The sequence below is a fragment of the Larus michahellis genome, chromosome 2 (genome assembly GCF_964199755.1).
Source record: "Larus michahellis chromosome 2, bLarMic1.1, whole genome shotgun sequence".
Classification (NCBI taxonomy): Eukaryota; Metazoa; Chordata; class Aves; order Charadriiformes; family Laridae; genus Larus; species Larus michahellis.
This window is the reverse complement of record NC_133897.1, coordinates 144,479,061-144,503,506: the sequence shown is the minus strand read 5'-3', so window position 1 is coordinate 144,503,506 and position 24,446 is coordinate 144,479,061. Positions and strand designations below refer to the sequence as shown.

At 41.5% G+C, this 24,446-nt stretch overlaps 2 protein-coding genes across 7 annotated transcripts in view; one reads left to right on the top strand and one right to left on the bottom strand.

Moving 5' to 3' along the window:
• Positions 1–6,272, bottom strand: part of PTDSS1 (phosphatidylserine synthase 1) — a 32,254-nt gene extending 25,982 nt beyond the window's left edge. The window contains exon 1 of one of the 2 annotated variants that reach the window (XM_074577480.1): positions 5,879–6,272. In XM_074577480.1, the coding sequence (XP_074433581.1) occupies positions 5,879–6,057 (179 nt within the window). In that variant the 5' untranslated portion in view covers positions 6,058–6,272. The remainder of the gene's footprint in view (positions 1–5,878) is intronic. The other variant, XM_074577479.1, reaches the window with a different exon arrangement.
• Positions 6,128–23,112, top strand: MTERF3 (mitochondrial transcription termination factor 3). 5 transcript variants are annotated; one of them, XM_074577485.1, is made up of 8 exons: positions 6,128–6,322; positions 7,462–7,813; positions 9,959–10,111; positions 11,157–11,346; positions 16,162–16,309; positions 17,576–17,647; positions 20,484–20,645; positions 22,855–23,112. In XM_074577485.1, the coding sequence occupies exons 2-8, from the start codon at positions 7,483–7,485 to the stop codon at positions 23,047–23,049; spliced, it is 1,251 nt and encodes a 416-aa protein (XP_074433586.1). In that variant the 5' UTR covers positions 6,128–6,322; positions 7,462–7,482; the 3' UTR covers positions 23,050–23,112. The 5 variants fall into 5 exon arrangements, with proteins under 5 accessions (XP_074433586.1, XP_074433587.1, XP_074433582.1 ...); XM_074577486.1 differs by lacking the exon at positions 6,128–6,322 and adding an exon at positions 6,325–6,444; XM_074577481.1 differs by lacking the exon at positions 6,128–6,322 and adding an exon at positions 6,405–6,661.
• Positions 23,113–24,446: the final 1,334 nt, after the last annotated feature.

Here is a 24,446-nt window from a genome sequence, read left to right as displayed (position 1 = left end):
GCATTTCTGGGAAACCCTTTCTCACAAGAGTTAAGCATATAATCAATACATGTGAGCCATAAGCATTGTTAGAAGCCAATGCAGAAGCAATGACTAAATTTAACACAAGGTGAAAAAATCTCCCTGTTTTAATGTTCACAGAAAACATCATCAAAAGTACTTTTACGCAGCAAACAAAGATCTAGAGCAAAACCCCTGGAAGCCTGGATGCAGTTCCTAGGTTTCCCTGAGGAGGTTCAACAAGGCCAAGTGCAGGGTCCTGCACCTGGGTTGGGGCAACCCCTGGTAACAACACAGGGTGGGGAATGAAGGGATTGAGAGCAGCCCTGAGGAGAAGGACTGGGGGATGAAAAGCTGGACATGAGCTGACAATGTGCGCTTACAGACCAGAAAGCCAACCGTATCCTGGGCTACATCAAAAGAAGAGTGTCCAGCAGGTCGAGGGAGGTGATTCTGCCCCTCTGCTCTGCTCTCGTGAGACCCCACTTGGAGTACCGTGTCCAGCTCTGGAGCTCTCAACACAGGAAAGACATGGACCTGTTGGAGCACACCCAGAGGAGGGCCACAAAAACAATCAGAGGGCTGGAGCACCTCTCCTCTGAAGACAGGCTGAGAGAGTTGGGGTTGTTCAGCATGAAGAAGAGAAGGCTACGGGGAGACCTTATTGCAGCTTACAGGAAAGATGGGGAGGGACTTTTTAATAGGGCATGTTGTGATAGGACAAGAGGTAATGGTTTTAAACTAAAAGACAGCAGATTTAGACTAGATACAAGGAAGACGTTTTTCACAATGAGGGTGGTGAAAGCCTGGAACAGGTTGCCCAGAGAGGTGGTAGATGCCCCATCCCTGGAAACATTCAAGGTCAGGTTGGACGGGGCTCTGAGCAACCTGATCTAGTTGAAGATGTCCCTGCTCATTGCAGGGGGGTTGGACTAGATGACCTTTAAGAGTCCCTTCCAACACAAGCTATGCTATGATTCCCTCTGCTGTTTTGGTGCTGCTCGCAATCCCTTTTACTTCCCTTGGCCTGTTCCCAATGCCAACCACCTGAGCTGAGTGCAGAGAGGGGAGAAATAATGATTACAATCAACCTTGGAAATAACTATTATACAGCTTAGAATCCGTGTATAACAGAGAGACAGCAAAATTTAAAAGAACCAGGGAAACATACCAACTTGCTTTTAGATCTATTAAGCCAAAACTCTGAACAAAATACCAAGTATTATTTGTACTACTGTCATATTACCACCAGAAGAGAGACCTAAGAATTCAGTTTGGAATGCCAAGGCAAACTTGATTCAGTTCTTCTTTCTTTTCAGACAGGTAGAACACAGTGTACAGCAGCAAGATTAACAAAAAAAAAGAAAAGCCCATCCAAGTCTTCTAACCAGCAGTCAGCTTCTAGGATACTTAAGTAATACAAACAGAAACAATCTTCAGACTATCATGATATGTACAGCTAATAATTCATAATGTATCACCCACTACAACTCAAATTAAACTTTTACTATCTGGGTAATTTTCACGTACTTAGGAACAGTTTATTTATTTACATATATTCCTTTTTTTCTTCCCAACCCATGATACCAAAAATTCACGCCAAACTTTAGAAGGATAAAGCTCTTCCTGGCAAGGCATCAGTCACATTTCTGGATAGCTCAGTAAAGAATCTGTGACAGCATAAATGCGCTTCACATTAGATATTTGCTGCAGTTATAAAATATTTCTCACTTTGCCAAATTATTTCCCTTTCCCTCAATATTGAGCCTTAGCAACTCCACAGCAGACTTTCATCATTGTGAGGCACTTAAGCACAGTGTTAGTTTAACTGTATGGCAGGAAAAAGTATATTAAACATAAATGGTTTCTCTGCAGGCCTTCAGGACTCCCCACAGCATTTGTTTTTAAACCAGCTCAGTACAGATTTACCAGTCATTTTCCAGCAGGTGTGCTGCACAGGCTGACACTTTACACCAGCTACAAACCCCAAGTTCCCAAGCTTAATTCTGGCTCCCTTGGCAATCTGAAGAGCCTCATGCCATCCAGCACACTTCCCAGCCAGAGCCTCAGGCTCCAATGGCTCAGGCAGCAAAGCCATATAGCCATATTTCTCTTTAAACATATGCAAATAACACACATGCTGTCATGGGTGCCACTAAATGAGGGAATTTCTTTTTTTTTTTTTTTTTTTTTTTTTTTTTTTTTTTAAGAGAGAACAGATTACTGGAGTCACATCACTGTACAATTTGGCGTGGCCAAGAAAGAAGTCAAAGACACTGTGATCACATCACTTAATAGTCACACCAGCTGGGCTGAAGGGTCCTCGCCTTTGCATATCAGAATTCAGAGTACTACTCAGCTTCAGAAAAGCTGTCCTAGTTATGTTGGCACCCCTTCCCTCAAAAATCAACAAAGATGTATGCAGCATTTCATTCCAATTGAGTGGTAGAGGCATTTCATTTTGGCTTGCAGACACCTTTCTAAAGGTACCTGCTTCTTACCAGAGCAGGTAAAAACAGGTGGGAGCAAGAGACTCACTACTGTACACTAGTTAGGATAAAAAGATTGGAAGAATGATTTTAGGAAATGTCAAAAGAAACAGGGAAGCAAAATAACTGCTGCAGGAAAGACACAATCACAACAAGCGACAATCAAGAAAATATGCTAAATCATCTCCTTATTTAGCTTAAGGAACTTTGAAGCTGACTTTGAAATATAAGCATTCATGCAGCAAAAACAAGATTTCTAATGCTTGTGTGGGAGGACAGATGAAAATTCTCTCAATTTAAACCCACTTTACCAGCGCATTTGTCAATTCTGTGGCTTTTTGGAAAAGAAATAACAAAAAAAAAAACAAAAACAAAAAAACCCAAACCAAAGCACATAATACCCGCATAATCTTTTTCTCTCTCCTGCTCTTCTCCAGAGCGCTAGATTACCCTGGCACATTAAAAAAAAAAAATGTAAACTAGTAAGTTATTACATCACGAAGAAAAAAATTATACTCAACTGAGGAAAAAATAGCTAGTACACTAAATTTAGAACGCGTGGGAAGAAAATATCTTCCATAAACTCCCCAAACCAAACCTGAATGCACAATAATACAGTTTAATCAACTCCACTGATGAAGGGATGTGAAATACAACAGCACTACACCCTCATAGTTCTTACTGCTGCTTCCATAAACCCTTGCAACTTCACAGCTACCAATCTGTCACCTTCCTCAATGATGCTGCTGTGCTCCACAAAATATCCCCTCCAGCACCCACCTGCTGGTTGCCTCCAGGCCCAGAGAAGGCCACATCTCTCTCTCCAGGGAGGAAGAGGACAGGGAAAGCTAGAGCCACTCCATGCCTCTGCTCCAGGGAGCAGCCTGGAAGCAGAGGAGCCTGTGTCTGGATCATTCAGCAGGAAATAACCAAGGCAGCTGCAGCCATTGTCAGAAGCACTAGAAATATGTGCTTTAAAAAACAGAATACCCTGTAGTCCCCACTTTAACATGGGGAAGTTAAACACACTCACATTTCTTTTTCTGGATTATGATTACTATTGCTACCTGAAGATTACTGCTATCTGAAATTCATCTTCACCTTTATCTGTCAGGTCAAAGATAGTATCAACTGCTCTCAGTGATCCCAAGGGATACACCACATTATGGTTTGGTATACCCAAGGGAAAAGCATTTTCTAAGTTTGTTTGAACCCCCACATATTTCTGATATAACAGAATTATAGAAGAGACAAAAAAGACTAAGGGAAGCAGAATTTCCTCTGCCTGCACTGAAGTTCCTGAAAAAATAAATTTTACTTAACAACATTAGTATGAATGTATCATAGAAAATCCCCTGCTTAACAAAATAACCAGGAGCGCTATGGAACAATTGACAGCACAGGGGAAGCAGAGAATCACTTGTCACACCATACTGGGAAGATCTACGGCACCTTGTGCCCCAAAGGAGGAAATATGAATGCTGTCACTGGAGATTCAATGCAATAAACTGATATGAACTGGGAATTAGAAAGACCAGACCTGGGAGCACATACTGTAAGCACGTGGGGAACTATCTCCTCCCTCACAGCTTCTCAGAGAGTACATATGGTTTGGGTAGTGCCTCAAATAAGGCAACAAAGGCAGCACTCTCGTGCTGGAAACTCACTCAATAGTTGGAAATAGCAGAAGGTGAGGGAAGAAAAAAAAAAGTAGCTTCCACAGCCCGAGAAGAGGAGAAAGAGAGAAGAGTTAAAGAGAAGTTAACAGGTATTCAAACACAGGAAGTGAGGCAGAGACAGACAGGGGGAAGAAAATTAAACCGATGAAGTTGGAGTTAGAAAGCTGGCAGGACAAATAGAAAGAAAAAGCTAGCAATCCCCTTGGAAAAACGCAAACAAACATCCCAGAAGGGAAGCAATATTCTTTGGGCCCAGAAGACTCCATAGTTCTGAAATTGCTGCTTGGCTCATCCTCTGCTTGAAAGAATTAAGAACAAAATTCCTTCCTCCCCCAAAGGTGAGCAATCAACTCCATTAATCCTTCAGAACGATGTCTAGATGAGAATCCCTCAGTAACTCATAAGTTTGACCTAAATTAGCCCTTTAGTGAGAAAAGCGATCAGGCAGGGGGAAACAGGGCAAGAGGAGAACTTGTAGCACGCCAAAGCACAGAAACATGTCTCCAATTTAAGAGTTAAGAAGGGATCCCTGCGATATTCTACCTTAGCTTAGATCTTGTTACCTAAGTAAAACAAGGGATGTGTTCACCAAAAATATCTTCCTTAGGGCCACAGACAAGTTGAAACAAGAAAAGGCACTCCTCAGACCATTTGCAGCTACACTATTTTATGTTTCCTTATACTCCTTTCTCAGCCCAACCCAGGCTTGACCATTATTTTCATAGCTGATAAAAACTATACAATTGGATTCTTAGAATAAGACACAAGATTACATGTGGAAACGTAAGTCAGGCCTAGGGACAAATAATGTTCTCCTGTCAAATGCAGATTTTCATCAACAAGGCCACTGAAGTCCATGTGTACGCGCAATGCCACAAAAGTGTAAATGAGCCCAAAACACGATGCACCTCTCAGGAATCACCGTTTGCCCAGAGACTGCATGATTTAACCTAAAGGAGGATTATGTTACCATTTTCACAGTCCCATTTAGTAGGAGGCAATAAAAAGTATGTACAACTTCGAAAAATACTGCAAGATACCCTTCAGACTGCACTGCTATACCCTTTGCCTACAAATAAGGCTCCTGAAAATAACTGTGTCCATTCTTAGCTTTATTTCCATGCATGACTGCAGTGGCGAACTCCAGAGAGCTGTTCCTGCGGTGGGGAAAGGACGTGGCTGAGCACACCAGTACCGGGGCCTAAACCAACCTGTGACTGGCCACAAAGTGCGTTGTATGAAAATGAGGACACAGAACAGTCACTCCTGCCCCAGTACGCTTGGTAAGTTATCTACTTGAGTGATGTCATTGCTGGGCTTCTCCACAGTCTAATAAAAGCCATTTTTGGCAACTACCTGAAAAGGCTATTAACTATGTAAAGGCTTTAACAGAGAGCCTCAAAATAATCAACATGTTCCCAACAGACGCATCAGAGGAGAAGAACCGCTCTCCCGAAGGGCCTCCCGAGCAGGGTGCTCGCTCTCCAGCCAGCTCCCGATGCAACTGCCCTGCCCGCAGAGCCCACGGCGAGTCACGGCCCGATACCAAGGCTCCCATTCACCCGCCCACACCAGGAACCACGGCCCGGCGGAGCCGCGCTGCCCGTTCTCGCCCCCGGGGGACCGGCCCCCTCCACGCCCTAGGAACCCCCTGAGCGCCGGGGCCGGGTAGGCGCAGCGGGGCGGGGGATCCCCGCGGCGGCCGCACACCTGGTGAAGGCGAAGGCCATGAGGCTGAGGATGGTGAAGCTGAGGAGGGTGATGGTGTGCGGCCGGTAGAAGAACTCCAGAGTGATGTCCTCCACCTGCTGCTCGTTGATCATGCGGAAATGCAGGCGGTAGTTCACGTCGTCCTTGCTCAGGGTCCGGCTCCCCACGCACGACGCCATCTCACCCCCTTCTCCCCTCGCCTCAGCGCAGCGCTGGTTCTCCCGGGGCGGGGCGGGGCGGTCGCGGCCCGAACCGGCGCGGCACAGCGCGGAGCGGCGCGGCCGCCCGCGCCGCCTCCCGCTGAGGCGACGCCGCCGTGGGCAGACGCGCCGCGCCCGCCTGGCTGAGGGGCGGAGCTCGTCCCGCGCCCACACAGTGGGGGAGGAAGGAAGGACCGGAGCGGGGAGGGGAGGCGGAGCCGCACCGCCCACCTTCAAATGAACGGTGGGAAGGACCTTTTTCTGCCTGCCCCCCCTCTCCCTGCTACAGAATGGTCTCGCCTGGGGGGGGTGGGGAGGAGGCACGCACGTGGGCTGGGCCGAGCGCGAGAGCGGCGTGAGGGGAAGGTGAGGCTTCGGTGGGTCTCAGTGGCCGCCGGGCCGGGCCGGCGCGGCGCGGCGGCCGCCGTCGCCGTCGTTCCTCTGCCTCGGCTTCCCGCGGGCCGGGCTCGCTGGGTGTGGAGCGGCCTGTCCTCCCGCAGGCTGTGCGCAGAGGCTGCCAGCCTAGGGAGGCCTGCAAGGGGCGGCGAGCGCGGCGCGGTCCGGCATTCTCTGCGTCTGTGAGGTGAGGGCTCCGGGCGGAGGGCCCCGTCGCTTGGGGAGTGTTTAGGCCCCGGCTGGGCTTTTCCCTCGCTCCCATGGCAATGGCTGTTGTACAGCATTCAGAGCCGGCTCCTCTCCTCAGTTCAGCCTCCATTTGTCACGCATTTACAGCCTCAAAGCAGCTACTCGGTGCTTTGCAGCAAGTAATTTTTGCTGCAATGCTCAGGGGCACTGGTGAGGCCCTACCTCGAGTACTGTGTCCAGTTTTGTGCCCCTCACCACAAGAAAGACGTTGAGATGCTGAAGTGTGTCCAGAGAAGGGCAACGGAGCTGGTGAGGGGTCTGCAGCACAAGTCTTCTGAGGAGTGGCTGAGGGAGCTGGGGTTGTTCAGCCTGGAGAAAAGGAGGCTGAGGGGAGACCTTATCGCTCTCTATAGATTGTAGCGAGGTGGGGGTCAGTCTCCTCTCCCGAGTAACAGGCGATAGGACAAGAGGAAACGGCCTCAAGTTGCACCAAGGGAGTTTTAGATTGGATATTAGGAAAACTTTTAAACTGAAAGGGTTATTAAGCATTGGAACGGGCTGCCCGGGGAAGTGGTTGAGTCATCATCCCTGAAGGCATTTGAAAGATGGGTAGTCATAGTGCTTAGAGCTATAGCTTAGTGATGGTTTTTGTCAGTGTTAGGTTGATGGTTGGACTAGATGATCTGAAAGGTCCTTTCCAATCTAAGAGATTCTATGATTTAGTGAATTAATGGTCCTGGCTCTGTGGCCAGGGTGAAGTGTGCCTGTGTTGTTCTTCAACCCTTTTTCTCCCAGCAGGATGCTGTGCTGAGGTGGAAGATGGCTCTGTGGGCTCGGCAGGCCTCCCGCTGGTGTCACCTGCTGAAAGCCGCCTGTGCTGCTGAATTTCCTGGGAAGCTGAGGGGCTGCAGCAGCACCGCACAGGCATGTCACGGGTTTGCCCCTCGGGCTCTGCTGTCCTCTCCAAATGACGTTCTTCTGTGGAGATTGCAGGCATACAGGCATGTATCTGTAGGAAGCTATTCTCCACCTGACAGTGCCAAGGATGGATCCTTTTCTTCTCCCAAAAGTAACTTGCCTTTACCAGTAAAACAGGAACAAGCAAAACCAGAAACATTACCTGATCTGAATGAAAAAACACTGTATGAAGGTAAGAGGCCTTAGGGATACCATTTCTCCCAAATCTCCAGATCATGCTTTCAGGATTTTTTTGGCCTGTTTGTGTAGAATACTTATCTGAAGTTCCTGACTTTCACTTGGTTTTAGCCCCATAGTTAATGCATAATTCCTGTGGTCACTCTAGCATATACAGAATACTTTTAAGGCAAGATAAAGGTACAATGATTTGGGTAGAAACGTCGGTCTGAAGCTGCTGTTTGAAGAGCTTTTCTTTTCGCAACTCTACCTGCAGCAGCTGAGCTGCCTTTCTGTCATAGTTCTGCTGGTACAAAATAAACGGTTTTGTTTGTTGATTTTGGGTTTAGGGGTTTTTTTTGAGCAAGGGTGGGGGAGGCCACCCCTGAAGCAGCTGACACAACACAGCCTTTTGAATGATCAGGGATGAACAACAGGAGGCAGCAGAGTGCGAAGCCTGCTTAAGTACTGCCCTGATGAGAAATGCTAGTCAAACTTTCTCCTGAGGAAAGGAGATAGATATAAGGTCACCTTGGTGTTGTTACCCGAATAAATTGCCTCATTTTTCTCTACTTTTGTATCTAAGTGTGGATAAAAAAAATACCACCCTCTGAAAATAATTCTAGTATACTGAGGAAACTTGCTCTGGATTACTAAGCAGTCTTGTATGTTCAGATTCAGCTTTGAGCCCAGCCAACTTGGATCCTACAGAGCTTATTTTTGGGGTGGCTCAGAGCTGCAACTGAGATCTGTGTGTTTTTGCAGCTGGTTCTGGAAACAGTGCTGCACCAGAACTGGCAGGTCAGCCAGCTTGTATGTGTCTGCACCTGCGGTGCAGTTTATCTACATGCCAGATTTTTATCTGCCAGCAGACTTACTGTTGCGTGTATGGAGCATTTTGCCCATTTGGCAGTGCATATAATGGAATAAATGTAATTGCTAACTTTTTTTTTTAATGGTAGCTTGAGGTGTATTAAATCCTCCTGATTGGAGGTTTAAAGAACTTAGAGTGGCAAAAGGAGGTCATCTATGCTTCCGGAATGGACCTTGGTGTGTATTGGTTTGGTCCTCAACAAGTTGAAAGGAAATACTTGATACCCACGTAGATTCCTAGCGAGGTCTTATTACTGCTTTATGGTGCTTTTATTTTCTGAGGCTTTGAAAAAAAGAAGTGGCAAGACATTCAACAACTATTGAGCTAGTCTATGCAACTTTTCCTGGAACATTACGATCATCCTGCTTATTTTTGAACCTGTCTTGGTAGTTCTGGTGTGGCTTTGTTTTCTTGACATGGAAGAGTGTTACCCCAGTCTCTAGGAAGTTGTTGTGCGAAGGTATAGGACACAGAAAATCCCCATCATGAAGAGTTTATAATTAGGGCTGTTGATCAGTAATCAGTTTGATAATTGAGGTGGATGCTAGCAGTCAGCCTGCAAAATAGTAATCTTGATGTAGCTGCTGTGAGCTCCTGTCAGTGGAAAAATAGATCAGTTTAGAGAAATATTTTTTAAAAAGACACTGAGCTCTGTGACTTGGAGCACTTAAGGGGAAACAAGGATAATGGTATTCACTTGGAAACCTTAATGAGCAGGAAATGGAGCTTGATTTCTTTAGTTGTTAGAGGTGGTGGCAGTCAGCAGCCATTCTGTAATGGGTAAGAGGATAGTTTGGTTGAAGTTGGCTGTGAAATACCTTGAAAATTAAAACAACTACAGTTCAGGCGTCAGATTCAGAAGAGGCACAAAGTTGCAGGCTTGTTAGGTTATGAAAAATAATCTCTGTAGTAGCCTTTGATCTGGATGTGATCAGGCAAGAATTCATTTGTGAAGACATGAAAGAAGATTCTTTTTCAAGAAGGTGATGTGATCTGTTGTCTGCAGTGATCAAGGCAGCAGAACAAAGGCAGGCTTGCTGTGTACCATGCTCACATTTGGCCACATGAGCAAGAGTTGATGAGCAGTGCCAAGGAGTTGGAATAGAGACAAAAACTGTGAATAGAGTCTATATTTTCATATGTTTTCAAATAATAATAGATTGTCTGTGTTCATCTCGTGCAGTGTTCTTACATTTTGAAATGGATTTTAAGAGATCTGTATAGCATTTGGTGGGACCAGCTTTGTCTTTCACAAAACGCATTGGGTCTTCCATATTTGTTTCTTAGATTGGGATGACGTCCCACCTTCGTCTGCTTTGGAGGAGATTTCTGAGGAAGAAGCCATGCAGATCATTGCAGAACCTCTTCTTCCCCTTCATTCTTCCACGCTCCGAGATTATGTTGACCACTCGGAAACCCTGGCAAAACTTGTCCACCTAGGTATGTGTGATTTTGTTTATGTGGTTTGTCTATATCTGGAGCTTTGGAGAGTCTATAATTTGTGTTTTGATCTTACTGGTTGCCTCGTAAACTCAAAAATAGGAAGGCTAAACCAGTGGCTAAGGGCAGAGTAAATCCAGGGTAAATGGAAAAAGAGAGGGGACTGCATGACTTAGTAGTAGTGCTGTATGAGTTGAAGACAAGGCTGGCTAGCTTAGTCCCTTAGTGCTGTGGATGCTAGAAGGAGGCATCTTACACAGCTTCTGGAGGTGAGGAGTACTTTGTGTAACTTGATTGGTCTCTCTTCTTTCGGGATGGTTAAGGATAGTTTAATTTGCTGTGAAAGAAACTGCAACTCTCCGTCCTTGGAAGGAAGGAAGGAGAGTGGTTGCTGTGCAGAACCTTAAAAGTGGGGCACAGTAAACTGGAGAGGGAAGGAGGAAGGGATGGAAGAGAACCTTAGTTCTTATCAAAAAGCACTTGACAGTGCAAGGATAGCTGAGTTCAAGGTTGCTGGCTGCCTCCTTGGTTCCCAAAAGTGCAAGGAACACCAGAAGGAGATTGGAGAAATAAATATTTGAGGGGGGAAGATCTGGCCCTGTGCAGTAATAAATTGCTATGCGTAAGCCAGTATCCAGACACTTCATTGCAAAATTGTCTCCCTCCCTTGTATAATGGAGTTGAGAATTCCTTGCACACTTACTGCTGTGCCACAAGAGTAGGTGTCTGCATGTGGCGTGTGCTAGTGTACTTGATTCTTCACATGCAGGATTTGCTGCAAATGGTCTTCCTTCAAAAAATAAACTTAGCAAAGGCGTCTAAAATGACTGCTTATTTTATCTGGAATCCTTCCACGATATACAAGGTGTTGTGACCTTGCTGTCTTGAGCAATTGAAGTATGCTAAATCAGTGCAAAAAAGGAGGAGTCATAAATTTTAACATGCCTTTCTGAAACATTTATAGGAAGTAGGGTCTGTGTTTAATTAATACAGTTAAAACAATATCTAATTAAATTAAAACAATATCTATTTTTGTTTGTTGTAGGAGTTGACTTATCCCAAGTGGAGAAACGTCAAAAGGCAGGTCAACTGTTACTGACCTTGGACTTTGAAAAAGATATAAGAAAAATACTTCTGTTTCTTAAGGATGTGGGTGTAGAGGACAATCAGTTGGGACCATTCCTGACCAAAAATCCATACATCCTTGGTGAAGACCTGGAAGCTTTGGAAACCAGGTGAGCCTTTCAAATAGCAGCAGGGTGTTAAGCGCCTTGGCTTGAACATCTCATTTCCCAATTGGCTTAGCTGTGCCTGAACCTGTGTTGTTGCTGCTTCCTTTCTCACTCGATCCCTGGCTCCATGTTCCTGTGCCTTCCCATCAGTAAGCGTTAACATGTGGTGGTGGTGTCGTAAGTGGATCAGGGTGTCAACTCGACTTGAAAACTTACAGTTAACAAATTTTACTGCTCATCCCTGTTTCTGCCACAGAGAAAGGAGCTTGCCCTTCTAGGCCACTTGCTTTACTTATGTCAGCTTAGATTACAAAATGTTGGTCCCTGAGGCTTTACCTAAATTTGTAGAACAATATTAACCTCTTCAGTCATGCTTTGAAACATGCTTCTAGAGGGATGTCTAGCCATACCTTGTAAATTCTGCAGTAAAAAAAGCAGACGATATCTCTTCGCTGTTTACTTCTAATAGCAGCAGAAGGTTTTGGTGACTTTTTTTTTTTTCCTGTTGTCCAGCTCAAACTGAGCACAAGACTACAATGAACTAATTTTTGTGTGTGTTCACACTTGTATGGCTCTAGACTGTTGCCTCAGTGTCACTCAGCTTGTCTGTGCATAAGGGTACATACCAGTCTCTGTAGAAGACTTCATATCTTGGGCCAAAGCTGATTTTGTTAGCTGCTTTGTGGAGTGGGGTTTTTTTAAGCTTATTTGTGTATGCCAAAAACACCAAAGGCAGATTTTTTTTTATTATTTTTTTAGAAAAGCCATTGTGTTTATCGGCCTTCCTTCTGTGACTGTAGGGGGAAACAAGCTGTTTTCTCCATTCACTGTCAAACTTTTGTTCTCTGTATCACCCTCTCCTACTCCTCTCTGCGCTCTCTAATGTCCTAAATGTAGATGCTGTGTACTGCGAACTGTACTTCATGGGGTCTAGCTTATTAGAGAACGCTAACTTTGGAAAATGCTGCGTTCTGAATATAAGGGCTACTTTAATTCAAGTAAGCACCGAAGAAACAACATAACTATATACGCATACTCCTTTTTCTCCAGCAGCATGAATTGGAAAGTGATGGGATTTTGTCAGAAGCTGACTGAAGTCTGCTGTTTTCAGTAATTTCAGTGTTTTTCAAATCAAACTGTGTAACTATATCTCTTGTTCTCCGCCAATAGTGGGACTTCCTCTTTAATGGCAGTTGTTATTTCATTAACAAATCTTTGGTCAGCTTTAGAGCCTTAATGTGATAATACTGGAATTTAAAGTAGTTTTAAAAACCTGTAGCTGAGTTAAAGAGATAAGGGTGGTCAAAACAGGAATATTGAGGAGCTGCGGCAGATCTACCCAACATGGTATAAGATCTGACAGCTGCTGTTCACTCTCCCTGTGTTGGAAATCAATCATCATTGTGCTGTTTTGTCACATGTGTGTTCATCTTGGCCACATGAGTGCAGATTTCAACTCTTCCTTCAGTGGGCTTAAGCTAGGATGCTGGACTTCATCCTGCCATAACAGGTATTTGCGCTGATGCGAGTCGAGCTTAGGTCTTATGGTTGTAACTGTTAATATCTACTCACAGAAGCCTGTCCTTAGTGTTTTAGCACTGTTAACTTTGGAGAACTAGTTCTAGAGCTTTAAAGATGAGGTTTGTATTTGTGGCAGAAAGCCCTTCACTTCTAAAGAAAAATCTTCCTAAAGTTAAATAACTGTAATTAAAATATTCAAGATCTTTGAAATAATGTATTGTAGTAATATAAATAATCTATTTTTTAAAAAAGAAGTTATTCTTAATTCATCATTTATCTGAAATAACTGAATATTGGGTTTAAGCCCATATTTTCATGAATCCACAGCCACTTTTTGCAAAGGTGCTTTGCCCTAGGGATGGTGTGGTGGCTTGTAACTGCATTCCATTCTTCCTCCTTTTTGGTTTATGGATACAAACAGCTTGTCTATATTCCTTTGCTTTAGTACTTTCTTCCAGATTTTTGCAGGTGGGATCCCATTAAGATATGAGAGACTTGAGAGACTTAAGGTACCAGCACCAGACTAAGGGGTTATACTTCCCCTCCCTCCCCAACCCCCCCCACCCCTTAAGGCAACTTACCTGTGTCTTACAGTCATAAAGATCCTAGCTATCTTTACTCAGCTGTATTTGTTTGGTGTGTACCTGTAAGAAGTTTTTTTCCTTCAGATTCATCCTTCCATTAGGTGTGTTGATTATAGGAAAAATTCCAGGAAAATGGACTTTTATTCTTAAAATTACTCCAGATGGGCTTGCATTAATTCAGTATTTCTTTTACAGAACAACTTCTGTGTGTGTGCATTTTGTAATGAACTTAAAACATCTTGGTCTTTAAAAATTCCGTAAAAGAAAGTCTTTCTGCTTGGCTGTTGCATGTAGTAGCTGTCCAAGGCAGAAATCTGAAAATACAGCTTTTTGGAAACAAGCACATTAATAGACTCATGTCGAACATAGACCTGACTTTTCTTCTTTCTCCTCTGTTCTGCCATCCTCCTGTTCAGTAAGCGGCCTTTGAGAAACAATATCCAAGATGAACCTCTGTCATTTTTCAACAGTAGCTTTGAGTCTAGATGTCAGAGTTGTCTATACTCTTCTAAAGGGACTATTTTTTGCTCTGATAATCATTCTAACTCTCCTGTGAAGTCAGATTTGCTTTTCTGTGACTGTCCTGTGGCACTGCTTGGTTACTGAAGTAGGGGCTGAACTGGGCAATCCAATTTCTTCTTCATTTTCTGCAGCTTGATTTTTTTCAGTAAGTCTATCTCTGTTTGGCATTGGTGAATGCTTTCCTTCAAGCTTTAAAGTAATTGTGCCGCAGAGGGTGTATGGCAGGCTGTGAAGTGAATGTGTCTCAGATAGCTGTCTTTTGAAAGCTGAGTATCACCTTTGCATAAACACTTTGGTGCAGATGGACATGGTATTGGTTACATCACTCTGGAATGTTTTATTGCTATGGATTCCCTGTTGCCAGGAAACAAAACACAAATTTCAATAGATTTGGCATTTGACTTCAGATAAACACTGTAAAAGTCAAAACATTCCATAATTCATAACAATTCTGACAGTTGCAAATCAGTGTCTGTACTGCAGCTGCACCAGATGCTTTGTTTTATGGTATTGTTAATGATGACTTAAAACTGTTAACATGCTACATAGAACTGCTGACCCCTGTACTACGGGGGCTAAACATGGTGCCAACACTCACAAAGTTATCTCAAACCTTGGTCAGGTTGGAAAATTGTGCTTCTTTAATATACGAGTTTCTAGAGTCAGGTTATTAAAATCTTGCCATCCCTCTTTTAAGCTTTTTGCCTTTCCAGGATGTGAAGAAATGCTTCAGGTGTGAGTCTTAATGACTTTTTAACAGAAAACAAGTGAAGGGGGAGTCAGGACAACCAAAAGGTTCTACTTTTAATCTGTTCATTTATCTATGTTTCTAGGATGCTTGGCAGTTATGTCCTTGAAAAAATGAATGGAAGAAGTATAGTGTAGTCAAAATATAATGGGATAATTTTTGAAGGGCCAATTATTTACTGTTGTGTTCTGCATTTCTCCCCTTCCTAACCTCTCCTTGTCTCTGAGGCTCCTGCAGCCAGTTCCATCATTATCTGGAGCCTAGCCTGCTACCTTCTGTATTGGGGTGTCTGCTCAGTTAGGAATTGGTCCTTTAGAGATTGTTCTTAGATCTTCTGTCTAGAGGTTTTTGGCTTGTGATGACTTCGTTTTTGAGGATTTGTGGATAGAGAGAGAGGTTGTAGTGACTGGAAGGTTTTTTTATTTTTTTTTCTCTCTACAATACATGATTTAACACACAGACCATCTTTTGCTCGGTATCTGCTTTCTGCAGAATCTTCTACAGTCTATTTAGTATCTTAATTACTGCCAGATAAAATCAGTTCTGGTATTCTGTAAGCTCATCTGACAGCAAGTACTTCTGTATATGCTCATCTATAACCAAAGGAAACCTTCTTAAATTGTTGTTTAGTTTTTTTGTAAATTGTGGCACGTGGGTTAATCATGTCTCTATTTTGTGTGCTGTATTTCCCTCCACCCCATTACTTTTTCTGGGAGCAAGTAGTACTTGAAATAGGATTTCACTTTCACTGAATTCAAGAAAGTTTGGAAAAAGTTTTGAGTTGGAAAGAAAGCAAGCTCTGTTAAACATAAAACCTTTAGTCAGCTCCTTCTCTTTTCTGACAACCAGATGTCTTGTAACTAAATCCTTGGACCAGTGACTGAAAGCAGGGACCTATTGTAACAAAAGTAACTTCAGCTGATTTAGAAATGTCTTTTTGGACAATGTCTCTACAGATAGCATTGTTGTATGATATTTCTACTCCAGTGCTATTGGCAAAACAGGGATGTATGAGGTATAGTCCTCTGTTCTTTCAGCAGTAGAAATGGAATTCATTAAAATAGCAAAAGGCTGTATATATCTTCTTGTCCATACTCTATGATGATCTATTAATGTGTTTGCAATCTAGGAGACAGGCTGGTAGTTAAGCGTAGGTTAACATAGTTATCTGCTTAAGTACAGCTGGAAGGAATTAAAATCTGTCTTCAGTATTGACATTCTGCTCTGAGGTTTATTTTACTTCTAATTAATTGGAAGGGATGGTATTTTGCTTTTATGATAACTGCAGATTTCCCCCTAATTATTTTTGGCAGGGTTGCATGTTAATGCTAGAACATCTGTCCGTTTATAAGATATCACTGAGGAATTTAAGCAAGTACTGAATAAATGGAGGCAATAAAATTTTCATCACTGGATTTTATTTTGTTTTTGTTCTCTTTCTAGAGTGGCTTACCTAAAATCAAAAAAATTTGGTAAGGCAGAAATTGCTCAGATGGTCTCAAGAGCTCCATATTTGCTGTTGTTTTCAGTGGAAAGACTGGATAACAGACTGGGTTTCTTCAAAAATGAACTTGGTCTCAGTGTAAAAAAGGTAAAGACTATACACTGAAGTATTTAGGCACTTTGTTAGTGACAAGTTTAAGGCCTTGGAACATGAATGCTTCAAGTGCTTGAAGGTTATCCACAAACATTAGTGACATTACCAATGGTAACACACAGGATTACAGAAGGATGACATGATTTTAACTGTCTATAGAAGTAATATGGACATCTGACATTCAAAGGTCCTGAAGTACAGTTCTTGAAAATGATCTGCTGCAGCTTATTGTCAAACAAGCATATGCGTGTCCAGTTTTATTTTCTGAGGTGGGTCAGAGAACTGAATCCATTGTTGAAACAGCAAGCAGCTTTTTTAACTGCTAGAAAATTGACTGGCTCTCTTCATCTCTTCGCGATACTGTAACAGACTATTTTTCACTGATGAGTTAATCTGCGAATATGATATCAAACTAAATGCCAAATCATGTTCTCACCTCAACAAGAGTAATGCCTGGGTTCAGTCATAAGCGCTTACCACGTTATATGCTTAGCCGTTATTTTGCACCATGCTTTAGGATCTTCAGAAGAGGTAGTAGCTGGACTTCCCTGGAGTAAGTGGGCAGTGTTAGTTGTTTCCTGCAGTAGCTGGAGATTGCAATAAATGTCAATTTCCAAGTGGAGTCTGGTGTTCTTCTATTGGCTTCTATTTGCTGAACAGTCATAGCTGTCACAGTGCGTGTTCCTGGCCTTTCCATGCTTGAGGTAAAATCTCTAGAAAAGGGTTTAGTCACTGCCTTGTACTCAGGGCGGATTACAAGTAATCACATGGCTTAGGGGATGTGGAGTAATTTCTTGTATTGATATAATACTATGGTCTAACCAGATCCTGAGGTAGACAAATGCCACTGCAGCTGAAAAATCCTTTTATAGCCTCTGTCAGGTAGTGTTTTGGTTACTTTTTTTTTTTTAAAAGGTGGGAAGAAACAACTTGAGCACTGAGGGAGATTGGGCACTTAAGCATGCTTTCTACTTTTGGGATATGCTTTTACTCCCTCTTCCTGTCTGTTTTACAACAGCTATGTTGTGGTTTTGTTTTCTGAACAAACAAATTTGAGTAAGTTGTTGCATCTTAATATACTGCTGCTTCATGCAAACTCTTCTTTGGTGAGGAGAGAAAATGAAATGCAAGTGAAAGTGCATCCCTCTTCCAACTGGGGAAAAAAAAATTGATATAAGATCTCTATCTTTCTTTTATAGAGGGATTCACAAACAAGCTTTCAGTAATAATCTCTCCTTTGTGTGTTTTCCCTAATTGTAGACAAAAGATCTGGTAATTCGTCTTCCAAGGCTACTGACTGGCAAATTAGAGCCTGTAAAAGAAAATCTTCAGGTGAGCTTATTAGTAGTATTAAGTGTGTTGTGTATTTGTCTATCCACATAGTTTATGAGTTGTCAGAAGACAGAATTCCTGGAGGAGAATCCTGCACAGAAAGAATTTAATGAAATATTTTAGTGGAGATATAAAATAACTGAGGATTTTGTTAAACGATTTCCTTTCTTCTATGGCTTGCAAGCTTACAGCGTACGTGGAGCAGTATCCCGTTCTGTCTTCTACTCTGGTGTAGGTTAGAAACTTCATCTGGGTCCCTTTCTGCCAAAAGTTGCAATCTGATGACACAAATTGTTACCCTTTTCTTTACAAGGAGTGAAAAATAGGGCCTGCTCCCTCTCTCCCCCCCACCCCGCCCCTTAATTATTATGTTTTTTTGCTAACTTGGATTGTCCATGAGGATTTAGGAGCAAGAAATGTGCGGTTGATTATTTTCCTCTTGGCAGGTAGCTAGTCTGCCAAAATGTGCATTTGACACCTATTGTCTGATAGCAGATGGTCGTTATTAACAACTGTTGGGTAAATAACTTCAAACCCACAGGGACTCCTTTCCCTTTTGAAAATGTAACTATGTATTGGTTTAATTATTGTGCTGTAAAGCCATCTAGGCCAAACAGCATGATGTAGTGTAACAATTTGAGAAAACCCATTAACCTATAATGCATAACTATGAATTAAAATATATAATTTTCAGACAGACTCACTGCTCTGAAACTATTAAACACTGGGAATCTTGCAATCTGAAATGTGTGTGTGGTAAGGGAGGAGACTGGAAAGTAGCAGACTGTTCCAATTAATAGTGCTTTCTTTTTAATGAACATTGTTTCCACAGGCTAGGGATTCAGTATATTATAATGAATGTGTTTTTAAGATCCTCAGTTCTATGTGACTGTCTTGTCTGTCTACCAAAAAGTGTATAGTGTAGCATCCTTATTTTTAATATGTTCTAGAGAGAGTGAAAGAATTTTTAGGTACTCACTGTTAGAATCTACTGATACTTAGAAGCTCTAGCCTTTCAGGAGGTTGGATGTCCCATATTCAGAATGTGGGTTCAGGCCTGCATGACCTAAACTGGTGACGGGCAAGCAGTACTTGGAAAGCGAAACCATATACCAGCAGTTCAGAAGTGATCTGATGGTATCCCTCATTCTGAGCGGGCCGTTATTTAGAAACAACTGCTGCAGCTGATACTGGTTGTCAAAAGTGTGCAAAAAGATACCAGTCATGGACTAAATGAGCTGAAGGATGGCTTATTCCATCCTCTGAAGGTTTCATCAAGCACAATTAGAGATTCACTGGTAGGGTAGAACTGGACAGCTTGCATTACCACTGCCTGTTGTGGGAATCATACAGAGTACATTGAATATTGCTGGGTCTTACACAGTAAGGATATTGGCATATGTGGTCTAGAGATTTACTGAATATTAAGTATATGTGCTGTCAAACTGAGTACAGTTAAAGCGACTTACACTTGAGCTCACTGTTCATGTCAAGAGAAAGCCATTCCATTTCACAGAGTACAAAAGCAAAGCTCCAAGATTCTTGACAGTTACCTCTACAGTGGGGACAGCTATACATCTCCACTATTTAATATCAGGTGTTATTTTTGGTTGTGTATCTTAATTCAGTAAGTTACCCCTGCCAACTCAGATCCGTGGAAGATGTCACTAAAGTGCAAATACATCTCTTCATATGTGAATGCTCTCTTAGTTGATTAGTATTCCTTGTGATCTGCAAATATATACATAAAGCAGATAAGGAAGAACCAGGAGCTGAAAGACCGGATTATAGTCACCTCTAGAAACAATTCCCTGTAAAGATCTGGAAGTCCTAAGGTAACTTCAAAACCCAGAGTCTAAGCCCTTCCCTTTGTATTTGCCAGGCAGTTTTGGCAAAGAGCTGCAGTCTTGGCACATCAAACTGGAAAAACAAAAAGCACCACCTTTTTGCCAACTGAAGAAGTACCTGAGTTGGATCTGAAAGTCTGCTTATGTAGACTGGCAAGCATACCCACTTCATGACTGAAAACAAGCTGCTTGTAAATGTCACTGGAGGACAGAAGAAATGGCTGAGTTACCAGACACTCTTGTATGCTGAATTCCTTTCTCAACAACTCAATGAACTGCTTGCCATTCTGCACTTCGGGAGGAGTGCTCATGATTTTATTGAAAAAATGTGTTTTGTTTTCCTTTTGGGAAACCATAATTGAAGTCAAGGCAGTCTCTGAAAAAGATATATTACTTTAGACATTAACTAACTGTAAAATAAATTGAATGCACTGCATATTCTACACATCTCTTTCGGGTTCAACAGACTTCATTGAAGGCTACAGGACTGAAATTATACTCCCTAATATAAAAATATAACTTGGATACATTAGCAAAAGAAAATACTACGTTAACAAAAGTAGTCACTAGCCATTTGATTGCTGTATTTTACAGAGCTACACAACTAGAAAGTCAGTCTCTTTTGACAGCTTGGTATTGAAACTGATAACTCTTATGGGAGAACTTCTATGCTCATAACTGCCATGCATACTGAGACACAGCTTTTTTTATTCATATCTCAGACAAGCTGAAAAATACATAGCATTCACAGAAGTTACCTTTACTTCAGGGATACTCTATAATCAAATCTCACTTTAATCCAGAATGATAAATAATTTGCACTGCTGTTTTGAGAAGAACTGGAGTGGCAGATATTATTGTGGGTTGCATTCTTGTTGCTGTGTGACAAAGGGTGGAAGAATTTCACATTAGTTTATTTCAGTGGCACATTAAAATAAGTTAAGTTTGCTGTAGCTGACTTTTGAAGATAAAATTGTGCTCTTTTTCAGGTTTGTCAGATTGAACTTGGTTTTCAACGTAATGAAATTCAACAGATTGTGTTTAAAACCCCCAAGATTTTAACTGCAAGTAAAAAGAGACTCAGACAGACATTTGACTACTTACACAACATAATGGGCATTCCCCACCACATGCTTACTCGCTTTCCTCAGGTGAGCTGTTAATCTGGGAGTAAACTGTAGGTGCTTTGCACAGAGGCTTCACTAATTTGGTGCTCAAGGTGGAGCCTCATTGTAAGCAGGACACGTGAATTGTTCAACTTGTCTGCGGCTTTTACTCTAATTGGGATAACTTTTATTAGCAATTCAGTAACCATTGAGGATTCCAGTGTGGAAGTGCCCTTCTCCTCCTGGCACATGTGATACCATCACCACCACCCTCCTCAGTCTTGTCAGTTTTTAAGTTTTCAACAGAAGTAATCATGCTCATCTCTTCTGGATTAATGCAAGAGAGATTACTGCCTGCTTAGGGATTCCTTGTCCTGAAATCTTATCTAGCTAAGAGACACAAGGGAAGACAGATCATGCAGAAGATCTGTTCATTAGATAACTTATCTATAAAAGCATTTATTTTGGATTTGTCTAGTTAAAAAATAAATTTTATAGATTCTATGATCTGAAAATATAGTCTAAAGCTAAGAGAAGTACTGTCCGTTAGGCAATCAGATTCTCATTGATCTTCCTATTGCTGTGGCAATAGCTAAAAAATCACAGGAGTGAAAATAGATTAATTTCTTGAAAGAAGTTGAAAGCATTAGTCACTTCATCCAATGCTGACATGCAGTCACACTAGCTTCTTACAAAGAAAATAAGAAAGCACAAATTACAACTTCTGAACCGCAATAATTTTCTTCCTAAAGCAAGTCTAGAAAGGAATCTGTCCAGTCTAACTGGATAAAAAGCCAAAATTATATGGAGAAATAAAACTACTCCCCAGGATTTTGATTATTTAACTTGCTACTTAAGATATCTTTACTTAACAAGGAGGCTTGCCATAACTGCAGTCCGTGTGTCACTGTTGCCCTCCTTGACCACGAGTCTTGCTCACTTCTTAATTGTCTTATTGTTAGCTTTGTGGTGGTTCACCTCGTTATTTCTCTTCCCTTTGTTTGGAAGGATAAGTGGAGTTTCCTCTGTTCCTTGTTCTTGGCGCAGTCAGCTTCTCTCTTCCCTGTTCTTCCTTTCCATCCTCAAAAACTGTGAGTTACAGGATATGGCTAGTGCAGCTCAGTCTGTATGCGGTCTGGCCATTAACTTGTGCATTCACAAATGCATACTTGTTTCCATCTGTTCTTGCTTCTATCCTGAATGACGGTAATGCTGAAAATAAGAGGTATACAGGATTTTTTTTTTTTTGTCAAAGCCTCTGATGTTACAGCTGCTGTTCTGACCATCCTTCCTGTCAGCTAGCCCCATCAACAGTGGTTAAGGTGTTTTTCCCCTGTCTTCTGACTTCCTCTTAAAATTCAAGGAAGGCACAGAAGGAACAGTAGTTTTGCTTTCTGTCCTAGTTCAAATTAGTTTGCATCCTCATGAAATCCTTCAGTAGCGTAGTCTTTCCTTTTTAGTAAAAACTCTGCTTGCTTTCGTTGCTGTAGCATTCATGTTTTCACTGTTTCGTTCTCTAAAGCAGCATCTCTCTCTTCAGTTGTACTGCTCAGAAATGCAGTTAGATCTCTAAGACTTCTTAACTGTCCATCTCTTGTCTTTCCCACTTCTCTCTCTTTTTAGATGTTCCACTTATTCTTTTGTGTTTCTCTTATGATTGTTCTCATCTTTGACTGTCTAGAATTCTTTTTGTGACAAATATCTTCAAAGGCAGGCGTTGCCATGCAGCAGAAGACAAGCAGTTGTTTTGAACCACTGCACTGTGCCTTTTGGCTCTGTTACGACAGGAGGCACAGCCGCTCACCTCGTCCATTGCATAGTGCAATTCACTCATTTGTATTATGCCATGTGGTCACCTCTTCATTTCTTCCTTATAATAAGGCTCATCTGAACCTGGCTCTATAAATATATGCTTCTGATAGTACAGGGAAAATGCTTTAGGTATTCTTGCTCCCTGTTTCTGAATGTCTCCTCTCCACTTTCTTGTCTGTGATTACACAAGTGTAATATAGTTATATATAAACAAAAAACCTAACATGCTCTAGAGTTCTGTCACTCCCTGATTTCCCTTGTGTGTGTACCTCAGCATATTGTATTGAAGCATGAATTTAGATAATTTATATATAATGTAACCTACCTGGTGTTTGACATAAATGAGAAGACGCAGAGTATTTGTTTTCTTCCTAGATCTTCAGTTTGTCTAAAAAATGCTCTTATTTTAGATTCGTCAACAAAAACTTCTTCTCTTTCTTAGGTTTTCAACTCAAAGCTATTACGAATCAGAGAGAGACATATGTTTCTTACATTCTTGGGAAGAGCCCAGTATGACCCAGCACAACCCAGCTACATCTCTCTGGACCAGCTCGTATCCTTGCCCGATGAGGTGTTTTGTATAGAGATTGCCAAAGCTTCTATACAGGACTTTGAAAAATTCTTAAAAACACTTTAATTAGTAACACATGTAAAAAGGAATAGAATAAAGTTATGAAATAAATATATTTTATAAAACTGCTCCCTTTTATGGTCTCTCAACTTCTTCATTACTGATTTAAGAAGTTTTTGCTTATGAAACCTTTGTAGGATTTAAAGGCTTACAGTGATACTCTTTATGGTGACTTAAAAATATATTTCAGAAGGATTGAGTGAATATATGTTGATTGCTACTGATGCAATCCTTGCAATTAATTGCTAACTTAATTCGGAGTGAATGATGCAGCATACTAACAGAAAAGTAAATTAAAGTGGATTCTTCTTTTTTTTTTTTCTTTCAATAATTTCAGAGTTTTAGGAGAGGGAAAAACTGGCTAGTGATTTATTCCCTGTTCTTCTCCCCTTACATTCCCTCCCCAAAAGTTAGAATAACAACTACTGCAGTAACGAAGAAATTATGTGTTTACCTGCTTTTATCTGAAAAGCTAATAATGTTCTTTTCCTTGCATGGTAGAAAGTAGTACACCATTACACATGTGAAGCCCCTCATGCAAAAAGGCATTTTCTAACATTACAAAGGTGTTTCTTTGTGAAGCTGGCTACTGAAGTTCATATCCTAAAATCTAAGCAGTGAAACTTGGTTTGAAATACCAAAGAAAATCAAAGAAAAAACTGAATCTAGGCAAATTACAGAAAGAAAATAAAACTATATATGTCCCTGAAATCTAGAAGGAGCTTATTTTAAGTCACTTTTCACCTTGTTGATGGGAAAAAGCAGTTCTTCCCTACCCCAATGAGGTTTGTGTGGCTTTAGTATACAAGTAACCATATGAAAAGAGGTTGTAGTATGTAATTAGCTGACAGAGTTATCTTGCTCACTTATAACAAGTGAAGTAAATGTCAACATTAGGAATTGTGGGAGTATTAAAAGTACTTAATCTTACAGTAAAAAAAATGTGTTAATATGGAATTATCAAATGCTTCACAGTGTATTTGAGCAAAGTGAAGAAACTGACTGAACCCAAATGCTAGCTGTCTGATAGTTCATTGTTTAGAAGTTTCCATTCTTTCAGTTAGAACAGTTCAGGAAACTGAAATCCAGATGTTTTCATTTGGATTTAAGCTTATTTAATGAAAAATGTTTTAGAAGCTCACTGTTGGAGCTTAAAATACCAATTTGTATGCAGATAGCAGAATAAAATCCAAAAGGTTAAATTCCCCTAATAGGTGGGAAATAAATAGGTTAAAGACACATTTAAAGAATGACAATAGTAGCGATCTCTGGATTAGGACTTGGGTCTTTTATCCAAAATAAAAATTTGGAATTTGAATTACAACACCCAAGAAAAGGAGCGTTGTCAGAACAAGCAGGGTGCAAGATGATTTACTGGGGCATCTTCACTTAAAACACAGTAA